This window comes from Bos javanicus, chromosome 17, assembly GCF_032452875.1.
Source record: "Bos javanicus breed banteng chromosome 17, ARS-OSU_banteng_1.0, whole genome shotgun sequence".
In the NCBI taxonomy this organism is placed as follows: Eukaryota; Metazoa; Chordata; class Mammalia; order Artiodactyla; family Bovidae; genus Bos; species Bos javanicus.
The window spans coordinates 61,878,436-61,892,492 of record NC_083884.1 but is presented as its reverse complement, the minus strand read 5'-3'; the positions used below and the strand labels follow the sequence as shown (position 1 = coordinate 61,892,492).

General features: G+C 52.9%; 1 protein-coding gene across 5 annotated transcripts in view; it reads left to right on the top strand.

Moving 5' to 3' along the window:
* SLC8B1 (solute carrier family 8 member B1) overlaps positions 1-14,057 on the top strand; it is a 29,964-nt gene continuing 15,907 nt past the window's right edge. Inside the window, exons 1-9 of one of the 5 annotated variants that reach the window (XM_061384944.1) lie at positions 2-195; positions 380-750; positions 1,372-1,613; positions 11,824-11,976; positions 12,081-12,133; positions 12,295-12,353; positions 12,486-12,590; positions 12,685-12,852; positions 13,851-13,958. In XM_061384944.1, the coding sequence (XP_061240928.1) occupies positions 1,458-1,613; positions 11,824-11,976; positions 12,081-12,133; positions 12,295-12,353; positions 12,486-12,590; positions 12,685-12,852; positions 13,851-13,958 (802 nt within the window). In that variant the 5' untranslated portion in view covers positions 2-195; positions 380-750; positions 1,372-1,457. Of the gene's footprint in view, positions 751-1,371; positions 1,614-11,823; positions 11,977-12,080; positions 12,134-12,294; positions 12,354-12,485; positions 12,591-12,684; positions 12,853-13,850; positions 13,959-14,057 lie in introns of all 5 variants that reach the window. The other 4 variants (XM_061384947.1, XM_061384945.1, XM_061384948.1 and 1 more) reach the window with 4 other exon arrangements.

The window sequence follows — 14,057 nt, the reverse complement described above, 5'->3', positions numbered from 1 at the left end:
GCGCGGGGAGAGCCGGGGCCGAGCCTGGGGCAACCCCGGGGACCAGACCCGGATGCGGCTGGCGGAGGGGAGAGAGAGTCCTAGAAGTCTGGGGCAGAAGGTCGGGCGGCGCGGGCTGGCGGGCGGAGGCTGGAAAGGCCGCGAAGCCCGGCGGGGTCGAGGTGCGGAGTTTGCGGGTCCGAGGCCCGGCCGAAGGTAAGAGGAGCCTCCCCGCCCGCCTGGGCGCGGCGGGAGGATCACGCACCCGGAGTTCATCTGCTCAGCATCCGCCAGGATTGGGAAACGGAGCACTTGGACGTTCCCGGGGTCTCGCACCTAGAAAGTGCAGCCGCAGAAGTGATCGTAACCCCAATTTCCTGCCTCTGCTCCTCCTTATCAGGTCTGCAGATCTTCCGAGCATCTGAAAGTCTAGCCTCGGAGAAGCGCACAGCCGCGCTCAATAAATGCTCCCTTGTGAGCGAGCACGAGAAATCGGCTGCCAATAGAGTGGAGACTCGTGTTGATCCTTAAGTTGGGAACACCTGAGGGCGTGAGCCCTTGTTAAATGAACCCTTATCGTTTGCTGTGACGCGCCCGCGTTTGTCTTCATTTTACGAATGAAGACTCAGAGGCTCAGAGACGTGGAGTGACCGCCCTAAGGCCGCATAGCGCCCCAGTGGCTAAGCCTGTATTGCAGACCTGGAGTGTCGGCTCCAAGTCAGTGCCAAGTGCGGTTACAGAGAACTGCGGAAGGGAAGAGCCTGTCAACAGGTGAGGAAAGAGTGCTGAGACAGGCCCTTCTGCTCCCTTTTCCTTCCCACAGGCACCCGCTCCCCCGCCAGAACTTTGAGCAAAGATTTACAAAAAAAAAAAAAGAAACGTTGTTTTCTGGGCCTTGTTTTTCTTGAAGGCAAAACAGTCTCATTAGCAACACGTGGAAGAACCAAAAGAAGAAAACTAGTGTGCCAGGGACTTTCTTTTTTTCTTTTTCCCCTTTCCAGTTTAATTTCTTTGGAAGAAAAATTAAGCTGGTTTTTCCCTAGTGTTGAGGGAAAAGACAGATGCTAAAGTCCAGCCAAGCTCTGCTGCTAACGGGCTGTGTGACTTTGAGCAATTCATTTGCCCCTGGGCCTTGATTTCCCCATCAGAGGCAGTTATTGTCCTGGGTTTCCATGGAAACACTACTGGGGGCTCAGGAGGAAGGGCTATGTTCTCTGCCTGCTAGATGAGTCAGGCCCATCCAGAATGTGGCTTCTGCACACATTCCCTCCCCCGCCCCCCGCCCCGCCCCCGGCCTTTGGAGGGGGATGGGAGAGGCAGTCTTCAGGCCCCTCCTGTGGGGTCCTATGGTCTGGTCTTCCGTGACACTGTCCCTTTCTCACTCCTACCCAGCAGGCCTCTGGAGGTGCCAGCTGTTTGGAACTGAAACACTTACGGAAGGGGAAGCATCGGGTGAGGGCCGGGCCCCTTGGGGGCTGATGGCCGGAGGACTGCTGAATGTATCCTGGGTCCTGAGTTTGCTCTGTGTGCTGCAAATGGTGGAGACAGTGTCCGGGGCCAGGGCCCCATCTGCAGGGGCCCACATTAGCTCCCAGTTTCCAGCCGCAGGTGTGAGCCAGACCAGCGTGGTAGACGTGAGTATCCACGCAGGGAACTGGTATCAGGTGGGGATGTATTCAGATGATTTGGTATTTACTGAACACCTACTGTGTACCAGGCACTGAGGTGAACCCTGGAATATGCCAGGGAACGTATACTATAGACAAAAATCCCTGCCCTGATGGAGTGAATAATCTCCTAGGAGGATGGCTAAGTAAACATGTAGATTTCAGGCAGTTGCTCTGCAGATGAAGAGGATGAAGTGGTATTGTGGAGGCTGTGTAGAGGCTGTGAGGTACAGGGAGTATTTACAGCTGTTTCAGATTGGGTGATCACACATGGCTTCTGGGAGGAAGTGACTTTAAGCCAAGCCCTGAGTGGAGAAAGGAAACCACTTGTAACAGACACCAGAAGGAAGAACATTCCATGTGGGAAAAAAAAAGCATATGCAAAGGCCCTTAGGCAGGAACAAGCTTAGTGGATTTCTAGAACTGTGAGGAGGCCAGAATGGCTGGAACAGGGTGAGTCAGTGGGGAGAATGTTAAGAATGGAATGGAGATGTAGTGGTGGTCAGATTACGAAAGGCCTTAGGAGCTGAAGCTAGGAGGTGGGATTTGTTTTATGACAGTGGGGGGCCCATGGAAGGTTTTCAGCAGGGAATTCTCATAAATCTGATTTATTTCTTCAAAGAATGTCTCTGGCTTCTCTGGAGAACATGGACTGAGAGGATTTAGGGTAGCAGCAGGGAGACCAGTGGGAAAGCTCTGGCAGCTTCCCAGGTGATGGTTGTGCAGAGAGGAAAGAAGTGGCGGGATTTGGAGTAAATGTCGGAAGCGCAACAAGCATACTGATGGTTTGGATGGAGGGCAAAGTGGTGGAAGAAGGGAGTCACAGATGGCTCCAGATTGCTGGCCTTGGTGTCTTGGCGGGTGGGGGATGGTAGTGCCTTTGACTTGGATGCGCCAAAGGAGAAACGGTGATGAGAGCAAGGTGGCTTCCTCCTGAGGCAGGGAGGGATGCAGACGGTGGAGACAGGCTGCAGGGAACTCGCATCATTCTGTTCTAATGTCTGTAAGGGGAGGGGAGGTCACAGTGGATCCAGAGTGAAAATCTGAAGGCAGGGGGCTGGGTTCTCGCTTCGTATTTTCTTCGGTGGGAGGACAGAGTAACAAACTCCTCCCCACCTGAATGAACAGCTGAGAGGGTGTTTAGCGCCCACACCGACTTTATGGGGCCACAGAGTACCTTCGTGCCCTTTGTTTGAACCAGGCAAACAGGTAATTATGCCCAGTTTACAGATGGGAAAGTGATTTGCGGTTACTCTAGGTTATAAAATTGACTGCTGCCTCTTGGAGGCAGGAAAACAGGGGTTATCTGTGGCTTGGGTCAGATAATCTCTCTTGAGTTATTGAGCTCTTCAGCCAGCCAGCGCTGTGCAGAACTCACCAAATCCTGGCCTAAACCCCCCAAGATGAGTCTGATGATTTCTGTGCTGCCCATGAGGATGCTGAGGTTCAGGGAGGGGAAGTTGGCCGTGAGGGCATGAACTCATTGCTGCCTCCTGCTGAATCCAGATCCTCCCTCTCTGGCTTACCGTCTCCCAGGACTACACAGGTGGCTGCCCTTTTGAAAGTCCTGCCAGCCTCTGGCCCGGGAGCCTGCAGGCTGGGAAAGGCCACCCACTCCTCACCTAGGTCCTTTTATGTACTCACTCATTCAACAAATACTTCTTGAGCACCTATTATGTGCCAGGAACTGTGCTACACGTGAGGAGTAAACCACTCAGTTCCTGCCCTCATGGAGCTTGTGTTTCTAGTTGGGGACGCACATGAGAAACAGGCTCACAGTTCAGGTAAATGCACAGGATTTCACTGAGCGATGAGGATCACAAAACAGGGTAGGGATGTGATGGAGTGAGATGGAGAGAGGTGACCACTTTGCCTTGGGCTGTTAGGGCAGGCCTCTCTGTGGACAGAGGCCTGAAGCTTTGCAAAGATATAGCAGAACAGCACGTGCAAAGCCCCCGAAGCAGGAGCAGAAGGCCATGTCATGTCACAAACTTTGGGAGGCTGGAGTGGCTAGAACAGTGAGCTAGTGGGTGAAGGATGAGGGAGGAGACAGGAGAGGGAAGCCAGATTGCCTGGGGCTTTGTGGACCACTGCAGAAGGAAATGGCAACCCACTCCAATATTCTTGCCTGGAAAATCCCCTGGACAGAGGAGCCTGGTAGGCTACAGTCCACGGGGTCACAAAGAGTTGGACACGACTGAGTGACTTCACTTTCACTTTGTGGACCACTGTACAAGGTGGGTCCGTTCCCAGGCATACGATGGGAGCCATGCTAGCATTTAGAACACAGGAGGGACATGATCTGGGGTTTTTGTTGTTGTCGCTGGACTGCCAGGGAAGTCCCCAGGAGGGACATGATCTGATTCCAGTTTTTACAAGGATCCCACTGGCTGCAGTGGGAGAATCAACTGGAATGGGTGGAGGCAGGGAGCAGGCTGGCAAAGCCACTGGGGGAGATGGTGGTAGTAGCTTTGGGAAGGGGTCCAAATTAAGATTTTTTGGTGTGGGGGGGTGGTGGAATAGTACTGGGCCAGCCAGCGCCCAGTGCCCTCATCCTTCCAAGTGTAACCTCAGAGGGCCAGGGACTTGTTTGGCATCAGACTACCAGGGCCCAGTAATTCCAGGACACTCCTTTTGGGAAGAAGGAAATCTGAAAAAAAACATCTCCACAGATCTGACAGAGAGACTGGACATTTAGAGCTGACCCTCGCAGTCCCGAGGGGAACAAGCTAACAGGTACAAAGAGCTCTTTATCTCTACTCTCAATTTTCACCTCTGGCAAAAATAGTAATCAGCGCTTGTTGTACTAAACACTGAGTGTGAACCAGGCAATGTTCAAAGCACATGAGTGAGCTCGTTTAGCCCTTCATTTCAGGAGCTGGCAAAGTTCAACCTGCAGGTCAAATCAGGTCCACTGCTGGGTTTTGTACAGTCCAGGAGCTGGGGATGTTTTTTACTTATTTTAATGAAATAATTAATTTTTGGCTGAGCTGGGTCTTCGTTGCCGTACACAGGCTTTCTCTCATTATGCTGAGGGGGGCTGCTCTCTACTTCTGGTGCGCGGGCTTCTCACTGCGGTGGCTGCTCTTCTCGCAGAGCACAGATCTAGAGCTCGCGAGCTCAGGAGTGTAGCTCACGGGCTTAGTTGCTCATGGGGAATCATCCCAGACCAGGGATTGAAGCCATGTCCCCTGTGTTAGCAGGCAGGTTCTTAACCACTGGGCCATCAGAGAAGTTCTTGAGAATTGTTTTTATATTTTCAAATGATCGAAAAAAATTTTTGAAAGAACAGTATTTCGGGATGCATGAAAACTCAATTCACACCTCAGTGTCTGTTAAGTACACCTTTACTGGAATGCAGTCATACCTGTTTGTTATTACGGCTGATGCTTTCATATGATCAACCAGAGTTGAATGGCTTCAGTAGAGAACACTTGGCCCACAGAGGGGAAACATTTAGCCCTTTACAGTTTGCTGACCCCTGCCTCGTTTTATAAAGGCGGGAACCGAGGCACAGAGAAGTTGAGTTGCCCAAAGTCGCACAGCTCTGAGTGGGGAAGCAGGATTTGAAGCCAGGCTGCATGGCTCCAGAGCCTTGTCCTCAGAAGCAGGGTTCCACCTGGCCTGCTGAGCGGTTTCACAAGGCCAAGGGGCCTCTGGAAAATGGCAGTGTTTTCTGCTCCTGGGTTGGGGTCCTGGTGGGAGACCTGTGATTTTCCACTCCTCAGAGGACTTGCCCTGTTGGGGTCCAGCTGTGGGGTTGGGAGAATAGAAGGGCGTGTACTGACAGGAGCTGGGAGAGGGGAGTTTAGATGTCATCACCCCAGCTCACACCTTCCGCTCCTCTCGTGGGAGCTGGTCAGTGAGGTTAAGACCGTGAGATGTCTTTGAGAGTATTTTAATGTCTGCAGGTAACTGACTCTAGATGAGTGTTTTCATCTCCACTTGCTGCTGTAACAAATTAGTGTAACTTAGTGGCTTAAAATGAGCACACATTTGTTATCTGGGGGGTTAGAAGCCCAAAATGGGTTTCACTGGCTTAAAATCAAGGTGTCAGTACCATGTTCCTTCCAGAGGTTCTGGGGAAGCTCCATTCCCTTGCCTTTTCCAGCTTCTAGAATCTTCCTGCATTACTTCCTTGGCTTTTGGCCTCTTCCTCCATCTTCAAAGTCACCAGCCTAGCATCTTTCTCTTTCTCCACCCCCACTTCCTCCCTCTCCCTCCCCCCACTTCCCCCCTCCACCCCTCTCCCCCTCACACTCACTGTCTCTCTCACTGTCTGGACCTCTGCTTCCTTCGCATCTCTGTCACTCTGACCCTCCCACCTCCCTCTTATAAAAATCCTGTGATGACATCTAAAGCCCTCCAGATAATTCTGGACAATCCCCCCATCCCAAGAGCCTCAATTTAATCACCTCTGCAAAGCCCCTTTTGCCACGTAAGGTCACACTTCACAGGCTCTAGGGATTAGGACTGGACATCTTTGGGGATCATTCCTCAGCCAGGGAGGATGAACCAGAAGCTTGTGACTCCACGCTGTCCTCTCCCAGCCCCTCATCCCTCCCCCTGTGAGCAACGAAGCACACAGCACATTCCTGTCCTGCTCATGCACAAGGATGTGCCTTTGGCTGCAGGTAACAACATTTAGAGAGAGCATTCAGGTAATGAAAACCCGAGCCTTTCTTGATGGGCCCCGACCAAAAAATGGAAACAATCAGAATTGTCCCTTTGATACTGGAGTTGTGGACTTGTTTGGCTTCTTAATGGAGGCAGCGTGGACTTTGATAGTCTACAGTCTGCGTGCGCACTTGCGTGCTCAGTCGCTCAGTTGTGTCCGACTCTTTGTGACGCCCTGGACTGTAGCCCACCAGGCTTCTTCGTCCATGGGATTCTCCAGGCAAGAATACTGGAGTGGGTTGCCATTTCCTCCTCCAGGGGATCTTCCTGACCCAGGTCTCCTGCATTTCCTGCATTGGCAGGTGGATTCTTTACCACTGAGTCACCTGGGAAGCCCCCGTCTACAGTTTGATAGTTATAAAGGGTGTGTGCAGAAGCACTTAACAAAACATGTGGCACCAAGATCTGATGGCCAGGCTGGGTTTGATGAAGACTGCCTGTAGGTGAGGAAGGCAAGGTCCAGACACCTTAAAGGGGCCGTTTCCCTGGTGCTCAGATGGTAAAGAATCTGCCTGCAAAGTGGGAGACCGCGGTTTGATCCCTGGCTTGGGAAGATCCCCTGGAGAAGGGGATGATCTCCAGCATTCTTGCCTGGAGAATCCCCATGGACAGAGGAGCCTGGCCGGCTATAGTCCATGGGTCGCAAAGAGTCAGACACGACTGAGCGACTAAGCACAGCACAGCAAGGGTCACCCAGTGAGCTGGCAGCACAACGGGCGCAGACTCAAGGCTGCCTTTCCTCTCAGCTACCCTGTGTTCCACACCAGTCTTACTGGGATAGGATTGAAAACTGACAGCCCGTGGGCTAGTCTAGCTGCCGTGGTTTTGGTTTTGGCTTTGTTTTTTGGTAGTGTGGGGTTGTTGTTGTTCAGTCACTAAGTCGTGTCCGACTCCGTGATCCCATGACTGCAGCGTGCCAGGCTTCCCTGCCCTGCACCGTCTCCTGCAGTTTGCTCAAACTCATGTCCATTGAGTCGGTGATGCCATCCAACCATCTCATCCTCTGTCGCCCCCTTCTGCTTTGGCCTTCAGTATTTCCCAGCATCAGAGTCTTTTTCCAGTGAACCGGCTCTTCGCCTCAGGTGGCCAAAGTATTGAAGCTTCAGCATCACACCTTGCAGTGAATATTGAGGGTTGATTTCTTTTCGGATTGACTGGTTTGATCTCCTTGCAGTCTTTCATTTTATAACTTGGATGCCTTCCAGCAGGGCACGCCCCCTCCATCTCATCACCACCGTTGCCGGCAGCCCTGGTGGTTTTAGACATTTAGACAGGGCATTCATTGCATTTGCAACCCTCTCCTGTCCATCCTGACCCTTAAAACTTACCCACAGAGGGGAAAATATTTGACCTTCTCTGGATTCCCTGGGGATCCTTACTGACTCAGGGAAGAGGATGAGAGGGGAAGGAGACGGACTGAGAATTCACCACCCCAGACTCAGAGCAGCGCCACATTAGCTCTGCGCCCCTTGGGGAGAGCTGAGTTCAGCTCCTGATGAGTTTCAAGGGAGGGGATGGCCAGCTCAGGGCGCGGGGGCAGGCAGGAATGTGATTCTGGAGGCCAGATTTGGGGGGACCTGCCTTGCTGACTCACTCTGCTGTCAGGAAGATGGAGAGGAGCTGGGCTGGGAGAGTCTCCTGCTTTCTCCCTGGCTGACTCAGCACTGGAAGGAGCCTGGGGCAGGAGGTGGGGAAGGGGCTCTGCCCCTGGTGGGCTGTTTCCTCCGGAGCTTCAGCTAGTAACTTTCAGGCAGAGCTGAGTTTGAAACCAGCTAGCAATGACAGGCTGTGTGCCCTGAGGTGAGTCCCTTTGCCTCTCTGTACCTCAGTTTTCTCATCTGTGAAGTGGAAACAATTGGACCAACCTCCTAGGTCTGTTTTGAAGACTAGGCGAGTTGGGATCCAGCACAGTGTGTGGCAATGGCACCCACTCCAGTACTCTTGCCTGGAAAATCCCATGGACAGAGGAACCTGCTAGGCTAGAGTCCATGGGGTCGCAAAGAGTCAGACACGACTGAGCGACTTCACTTTCACAGTGTGTGGCAAAAAATTATGAGTCCCGGCTGTGTGCGACACTTTGATGGGGGAGGCGGACGTTAAGTCAGTCTGTGATCCTACAAATAGCAAGAGAAGTGCTTTGAAAAGGAAGACCAGGGGTGAAGAGAGTTTATAACTGGAGGATCTGCCCTGTTCTGGGTAGGGTAGTCAAGGAAGACTTCCTGGAAGAAGCATCTGAGGATTGGAGGATAAATGAGTGGTGTTTTTTTTGAGGAAGGTGCCCCAGGCAGAAGGAACAGTGCATGAAATAGGCATGGCGGGCTCAGTGCGGCGTCTAGAGAGAGCCAGTAAGCAGGGGATAGAGGTTACCAGAAATTGCACCTCCAGCATTGCATTGCTAGAAGTTCAGAGAGGGCTTGTGGAGGGGTTAGAACTGTTACGTGAACAGTTCAGTGGCATTCAAGACGTTCTCGTTGTGCAACCATCACCACCATCCACCTCCAGGACTTTCTCATCTTGCAAAACTGAAACTGTTCTCACTAAATAACTCTCCACTTCCCTTCCCCCAGCTGGCAGTCACCATTCAGCTTTCTGTTTCTGTAAGTCTGACTGCCCCTAAGTACCTTGTATAAATAATGATGGAGAAGGGAATGGCTACCCACTCCGGTATTTTTGCCTGGAGAATCCCATGGACAGAGGAGCCTGGTGGACTACAGTCCATGAGTCACAGAGAGTCAGACACAACTGAGCATTAAACACTATCCTATTTCACTTCGAATGATGTCTTCAGGGTTCGTCCATGTAGTAGCTTGTGCCAGAATTTTCTTCCCCCTTTTAAGGCTGAATGGCATTCCATCATATGGATAGGCCACGTTTTGCTCAGCCTATTCCTCCACTGATGGACACTTGGGTTGTTTCTAAACCTTTCGGCTGTTGTGAATCAGGCTACTATGAATATGGGTGTGCAAATGTCTCTTTGAGACCTGACTTTCAATTCTTATTCATGTATACCCAGAAGTAGATTTGCTAGATTGTATGGTAATTCTTTTTTTTTTTCCAGTTTTTGTTAAGATACAATTGACCTACAGTACCATGTAAGTTTAAGATGTACAGCATAATGCTTTGACTTACTTATATTATGAAATGATGACGACAATAAGTTTAGAGAACATCCATCATCATCTACAGATACAAAAGTTTTTTCCTTGTGATGAGAACTCTTGGGATCTACTGCCTTAACATCTTTAATATATACCATCCAGCAGTGTTAACTATAGTCATCACTTTGTACATTACATACCTAGAACTGGTTATTGTATTTTTAATTTGGGGAGGGGGGACCTGCCATGCTCTTTTCCACAACATCTGTACCATTTTTACATCCCCAAGAGGAGTTGCACAGGTGTTCCATTTCTCCCCAGCCTCTCTAACACTTGTCAGCATGAATCTTTCTAATGAATATTCAGGGTTGATTTCCTTTAGAATTGACTGGCTTGATCTCTTTGCCGTCCAAGGGACTCTCAAGTCTTCTCCAGCACCACAATTCAAAAGCATCAATTCTTCGGCGCTCACCCTTCTTTATGGTCCAACTCTCATATCCGTATGTGACTACTGGAAAAACCATAACTTCGACTACACAGACCTGACCCGGGAATTGAACCTGCGTCTCTCGTGTCTCCTGCATTGTCAGGCAGGTTCTTTACCGTTAGTGCCACCTGGGAAGCCCCAGGTAGAGCTGTGGGGAGGGTATTTTAGCAGAATCCCTCAGAGGTTTAAGCTATTTCTCCCTCTGCAATACTGTTAGGGCTCTGCCCATATCCTTTGGACCCTTTTTTTCCTGGCTGTGCTGTATAGTATGGGATGTTAGTTTTCCAGGCTCTCGGCAGTGAAAGCGCAGAGTCCCAACCATTGGACCATCAGGCGGTTTCTGACCCTGCCATTTTGGTGGGCTTCTGTTGACTTCAGGTCACCAGTATCTTCTTCCAGAACCACCTGCAAGCATGGCAGGCCAGAAGCGCTGGGGACCTAGCACCTCCCTCCCTGGCTCTGCTCACCTGATGACTGATAGGAGTTGGTGTATAAATACCCTGGCTCCCTTGCCCCTGGGGCTACCAGCCCGTGGCGGGCACCGTCTCAGCCCAGCCTTCACTGGTTGCTTCTCCTGTCCCTGGCTCACTTCCCTGTCTTGGTGCTGGTGCTCTCCACACCTCCCCACTGTGCTGCTTGCTTAGAAATCCTTGTCTCTAGGGCGCTTCTGGAGGAACTCAGACTGTGAGACTGTCTGACTCAGCACTTTCACTTCTGGAAATCTCTCTGACCAAACGTTCTCACATGTGCCCAGAGAGTCATGTGCAAGGAAGTTGACGGTTGGCGCTAATGGAAAGGTAGACACTCTCAACTGCTTGTCATTAGGGAAATGTTCCCTGTATTGCAAGTCATCCATGGCATGAACTCCTGAGGCTACAGTGAGCCAGAATGGGGCAGTAATGGTCAAGGACAGAAAATTTAGGAGAACCTCAAATTGCCTGGATTCCAGTGCTTTCTCTACCACTGGGTGTGAAATACTGTCTTTTAAGACTCCTTATCTGTATAATGGGCAGGATAATCTTATCTTCCTTGTAAGATCATTGTGTAGATTAACTGAGGTAACCTTTTAAGCTCAGCACTGTGCCTGGCATATAGAAATCACTCAGAATGTTTTTACTTTCTTCATTGTGTCTGTCAAGATGTTAATAAATGGCATGTCTGTGAAGTGGTAAAACTCAAGTTGCAGAAATAAGAACTTTAGGACAGACCCATTTCTATAAAACAAAACAAACTCTGTACTAAGATATATCTACAAATGTCATTAAACTGAGAAATGTCTGTAAGGGTCTGCTTCAAGCTGATCATGGCAGGAGAGAAGTGGGGTTATGGAGGGCAGGGATGAGAAAGGAGAATTTAGAACTCGTTACATATTGTTTCTTTTTCTTTTTTTGCCATGCTGCATGACTTGCTGGATCTTAGTTCCCCAGCCAGAGATTGAACCCAAGCCCTGGCAGTGAAAGCTCTGAGTCCGAACCACTAGACCACCAGGAAATTTCCTGTTTTGTTTTAAATGTGTGTATTCATGACTTGCTTCCCAGGTGGCTCAGTGGTAAAGGATCTGCCTGCCAATGCAGGAGACACGGGTTCGATCCCTGGGTTGGGAAGATCCCTTGGAGGAGGAAATGGCAACCCACTCCAGTAATCGTGCCTGGAAAATCACATGGACAGAAGAGCCTGGCGAGCTACAGTCCTTGGGGTTGCAAAGAGTTGGACGCAACTTAGTGACTAAACAACAAATTCATGACTGACTTGTGTTCAAGTACAGGTTTATTTTTAAAAATGAAAGCGTGCAGCTGGAGCCCGGGAAGTTTAGGGACCAGGCTGAAGGAGGTTGTCTTCGCTGCTTAGGTGGGGCTGGTCCAGTGGATCACGGGGTGGTGGGTTCTGACATCTGCCCCCGCCTCCCTTTCCACAGTGTCGAGAAGTGTGTGGCCTGAACGCCTCTGACCGCTGCGCCTTCGTCCGCACCAACCCCGACTGCCGCAGTGACGGGGGCTACCTGGACTACCTCGAGGGCATCTTCTGCCACTTCCCAGCCCGCCTCCTCCCTCTGGCCATCACCCTCTACGTGAGGCCCCGCGCTGGGTGGGGGGCCGGTGAGAGGGGCCCGTGGCCCCAGCAGGACTTAATGCTCTTTCCCCCTCTCTGGCCTCCCCCTCTACCCTCACCCAGGCTTTCTGGCTGCTTTATCTGTTTCTGATTCTGGGAGTCACCGCGGCGAAGTTGTGAGTTCGGCCCTGGCCTGATGTCCAGCTTGTAGACGGGAGAGGGGGTCCCGGGGTGGGGAGGTTGACTTGGGGAGGACCCACCCTGGGCTTGGGGGGGAAGGACTGGGGGCAGGAGCCACTCGCCGTGGAAATACTCACCCCTGGCCTCTCCTCTGTAGCTTCTGCCCTAACCTGTCGGCCATTTCCACCACACTCAAGCTTTCCCACAACGTGGCAGTATCCTTTTGGTCCAGTTCTGGTACCCTGGAGGGAGGGCCGGAGGGTGTGAGGGGCTGGGAGACGGGGGACGCCTCGTGGCCTGGGCAGCCTGGAGCGCCTGCACTGAGGCCCCTTGACACGTCCCCCCATGGCGTCACCTTCCTGGCGTTTGGGAACGGGGCCCCGGATATCTTCAGCGCCCTGGTGGCCTTCTCAGACCCGCGCACAGCTGGCCTGGCCTTTGGGGCCCTGTTTGGTACGAGCGAGCAGCCCCGGCTGCGGGTGAGGGGGCTGGGAGGGCAGCGGGAGGTGGGCGCGGGGCGGACCGAGCCTGGCCTCCTCTCCCGCAGGCGCGGGCGTGCTGGTCACCACCGTGGTGGCCGGTGGGATCGCCATCCTGCGTCCCTTCACGGCGGCCTCCAGGCCCTTCCTCAGAGACATCATCTTCTACATGGCGGCCGTGCTGCTGATCTTCACCGCGCTCTACTGCGGCAGGGTCACGCTGGCGTGGGCCCTGGGTGAGCCGCTGCGGGACCAGGGCGGGATCCCCCCAGGGCTGACGGCTGGGAGGCACAGGGCCAGGGAGGCGGGGGCGTTGGCGGGGGGAGTGGAGATGGGAGCGGGTGGTCTGCAGGGCACAGAGTCCCCTTTGGTTCCGAGTGATGGAAGCACTGCTTGGGACCCTGGTGGCCTGGGCATGAAAGGGAACTTGTGGTTCCGATCACCGAAGAGGGCAGGGGGAAGTCGGGGTGATGTTCTGGGTTTTCACAATTTCCAGTTTTCATGAGCGGTACAGCTGAAATGCTGACTGTGACCCACAGGGTCACTCCATCCAGATGGTTCCAATGACATGATGGAGGGGCGACTTACAGAGGATTGAGAAAAACCAGGGAGGGTGACTGTGGTGCAGAGACGCTAGGGGTCAGCAGCAGTGGGAGCTCCTGAAGTAGGCAGAGAATGGGGTGGCTGGAGCCTGCTGAGGGCTCCAGGCCCAGACCCGGGGTCACCCAGCCTGAGCGAGAGTTGCGGAAGGTCACGGGTCCTGCCAGAGACAGGGCCCCACAGCAGGAAGGGGGTGCCCCAGACCCTCCCCTGCTGCCTTCTGATTCATTCTTGGGGCTCCATGCGCAGGCCCAGGGCAGCCAGAGACTGGGGGATACAGTCCGCAGGGGCTCAGCCTCCCAGGGCACAGAGCAGCACACTAGCCCTTCGCACCTGAACTGTGTTCCGGAGGCCACTGTTAGTGCCAGGCGTTACACCCACTGTTGATGGATGGATGGGTTGGGTAGGGGGAAGGCAGGGGTGGCATTGGTAGGGAGAAAATATGGGCCGGGGAGAGGAGGGGGTGGCGCTCCAGGAAATGGCCCTTTGCGGGCTGGGCTGGGCTGGGCTGGGCTGGGCTGGGCTGGGCTAGCACAGCCACTGCCACCAGGTGCCAGCGACAGAACTGGGCGCCCTTGTTCTCTGGGCCCTGCGGCCAGGACACCACTTGGTGACTGCGTGCCCTTGTCCGCAGGTTACCTGGGCTTCTATGCGTTCTACGTGGTCACCGTGGTTCTCTGCACCTGGATCTACCAAAGGCAGCGGAGGAGATCCTTAGTCTGCTCCATGCCGGCCACCCCAGGTAAGGTCTGAGTGGAGGACCCCTGGGTTTGGAGCCCTCTGTGCCCAGAAACTGCTGCCTCTGCTTCCTGAGGCCTGTGCCAGTGCCCATCTCCTCTTC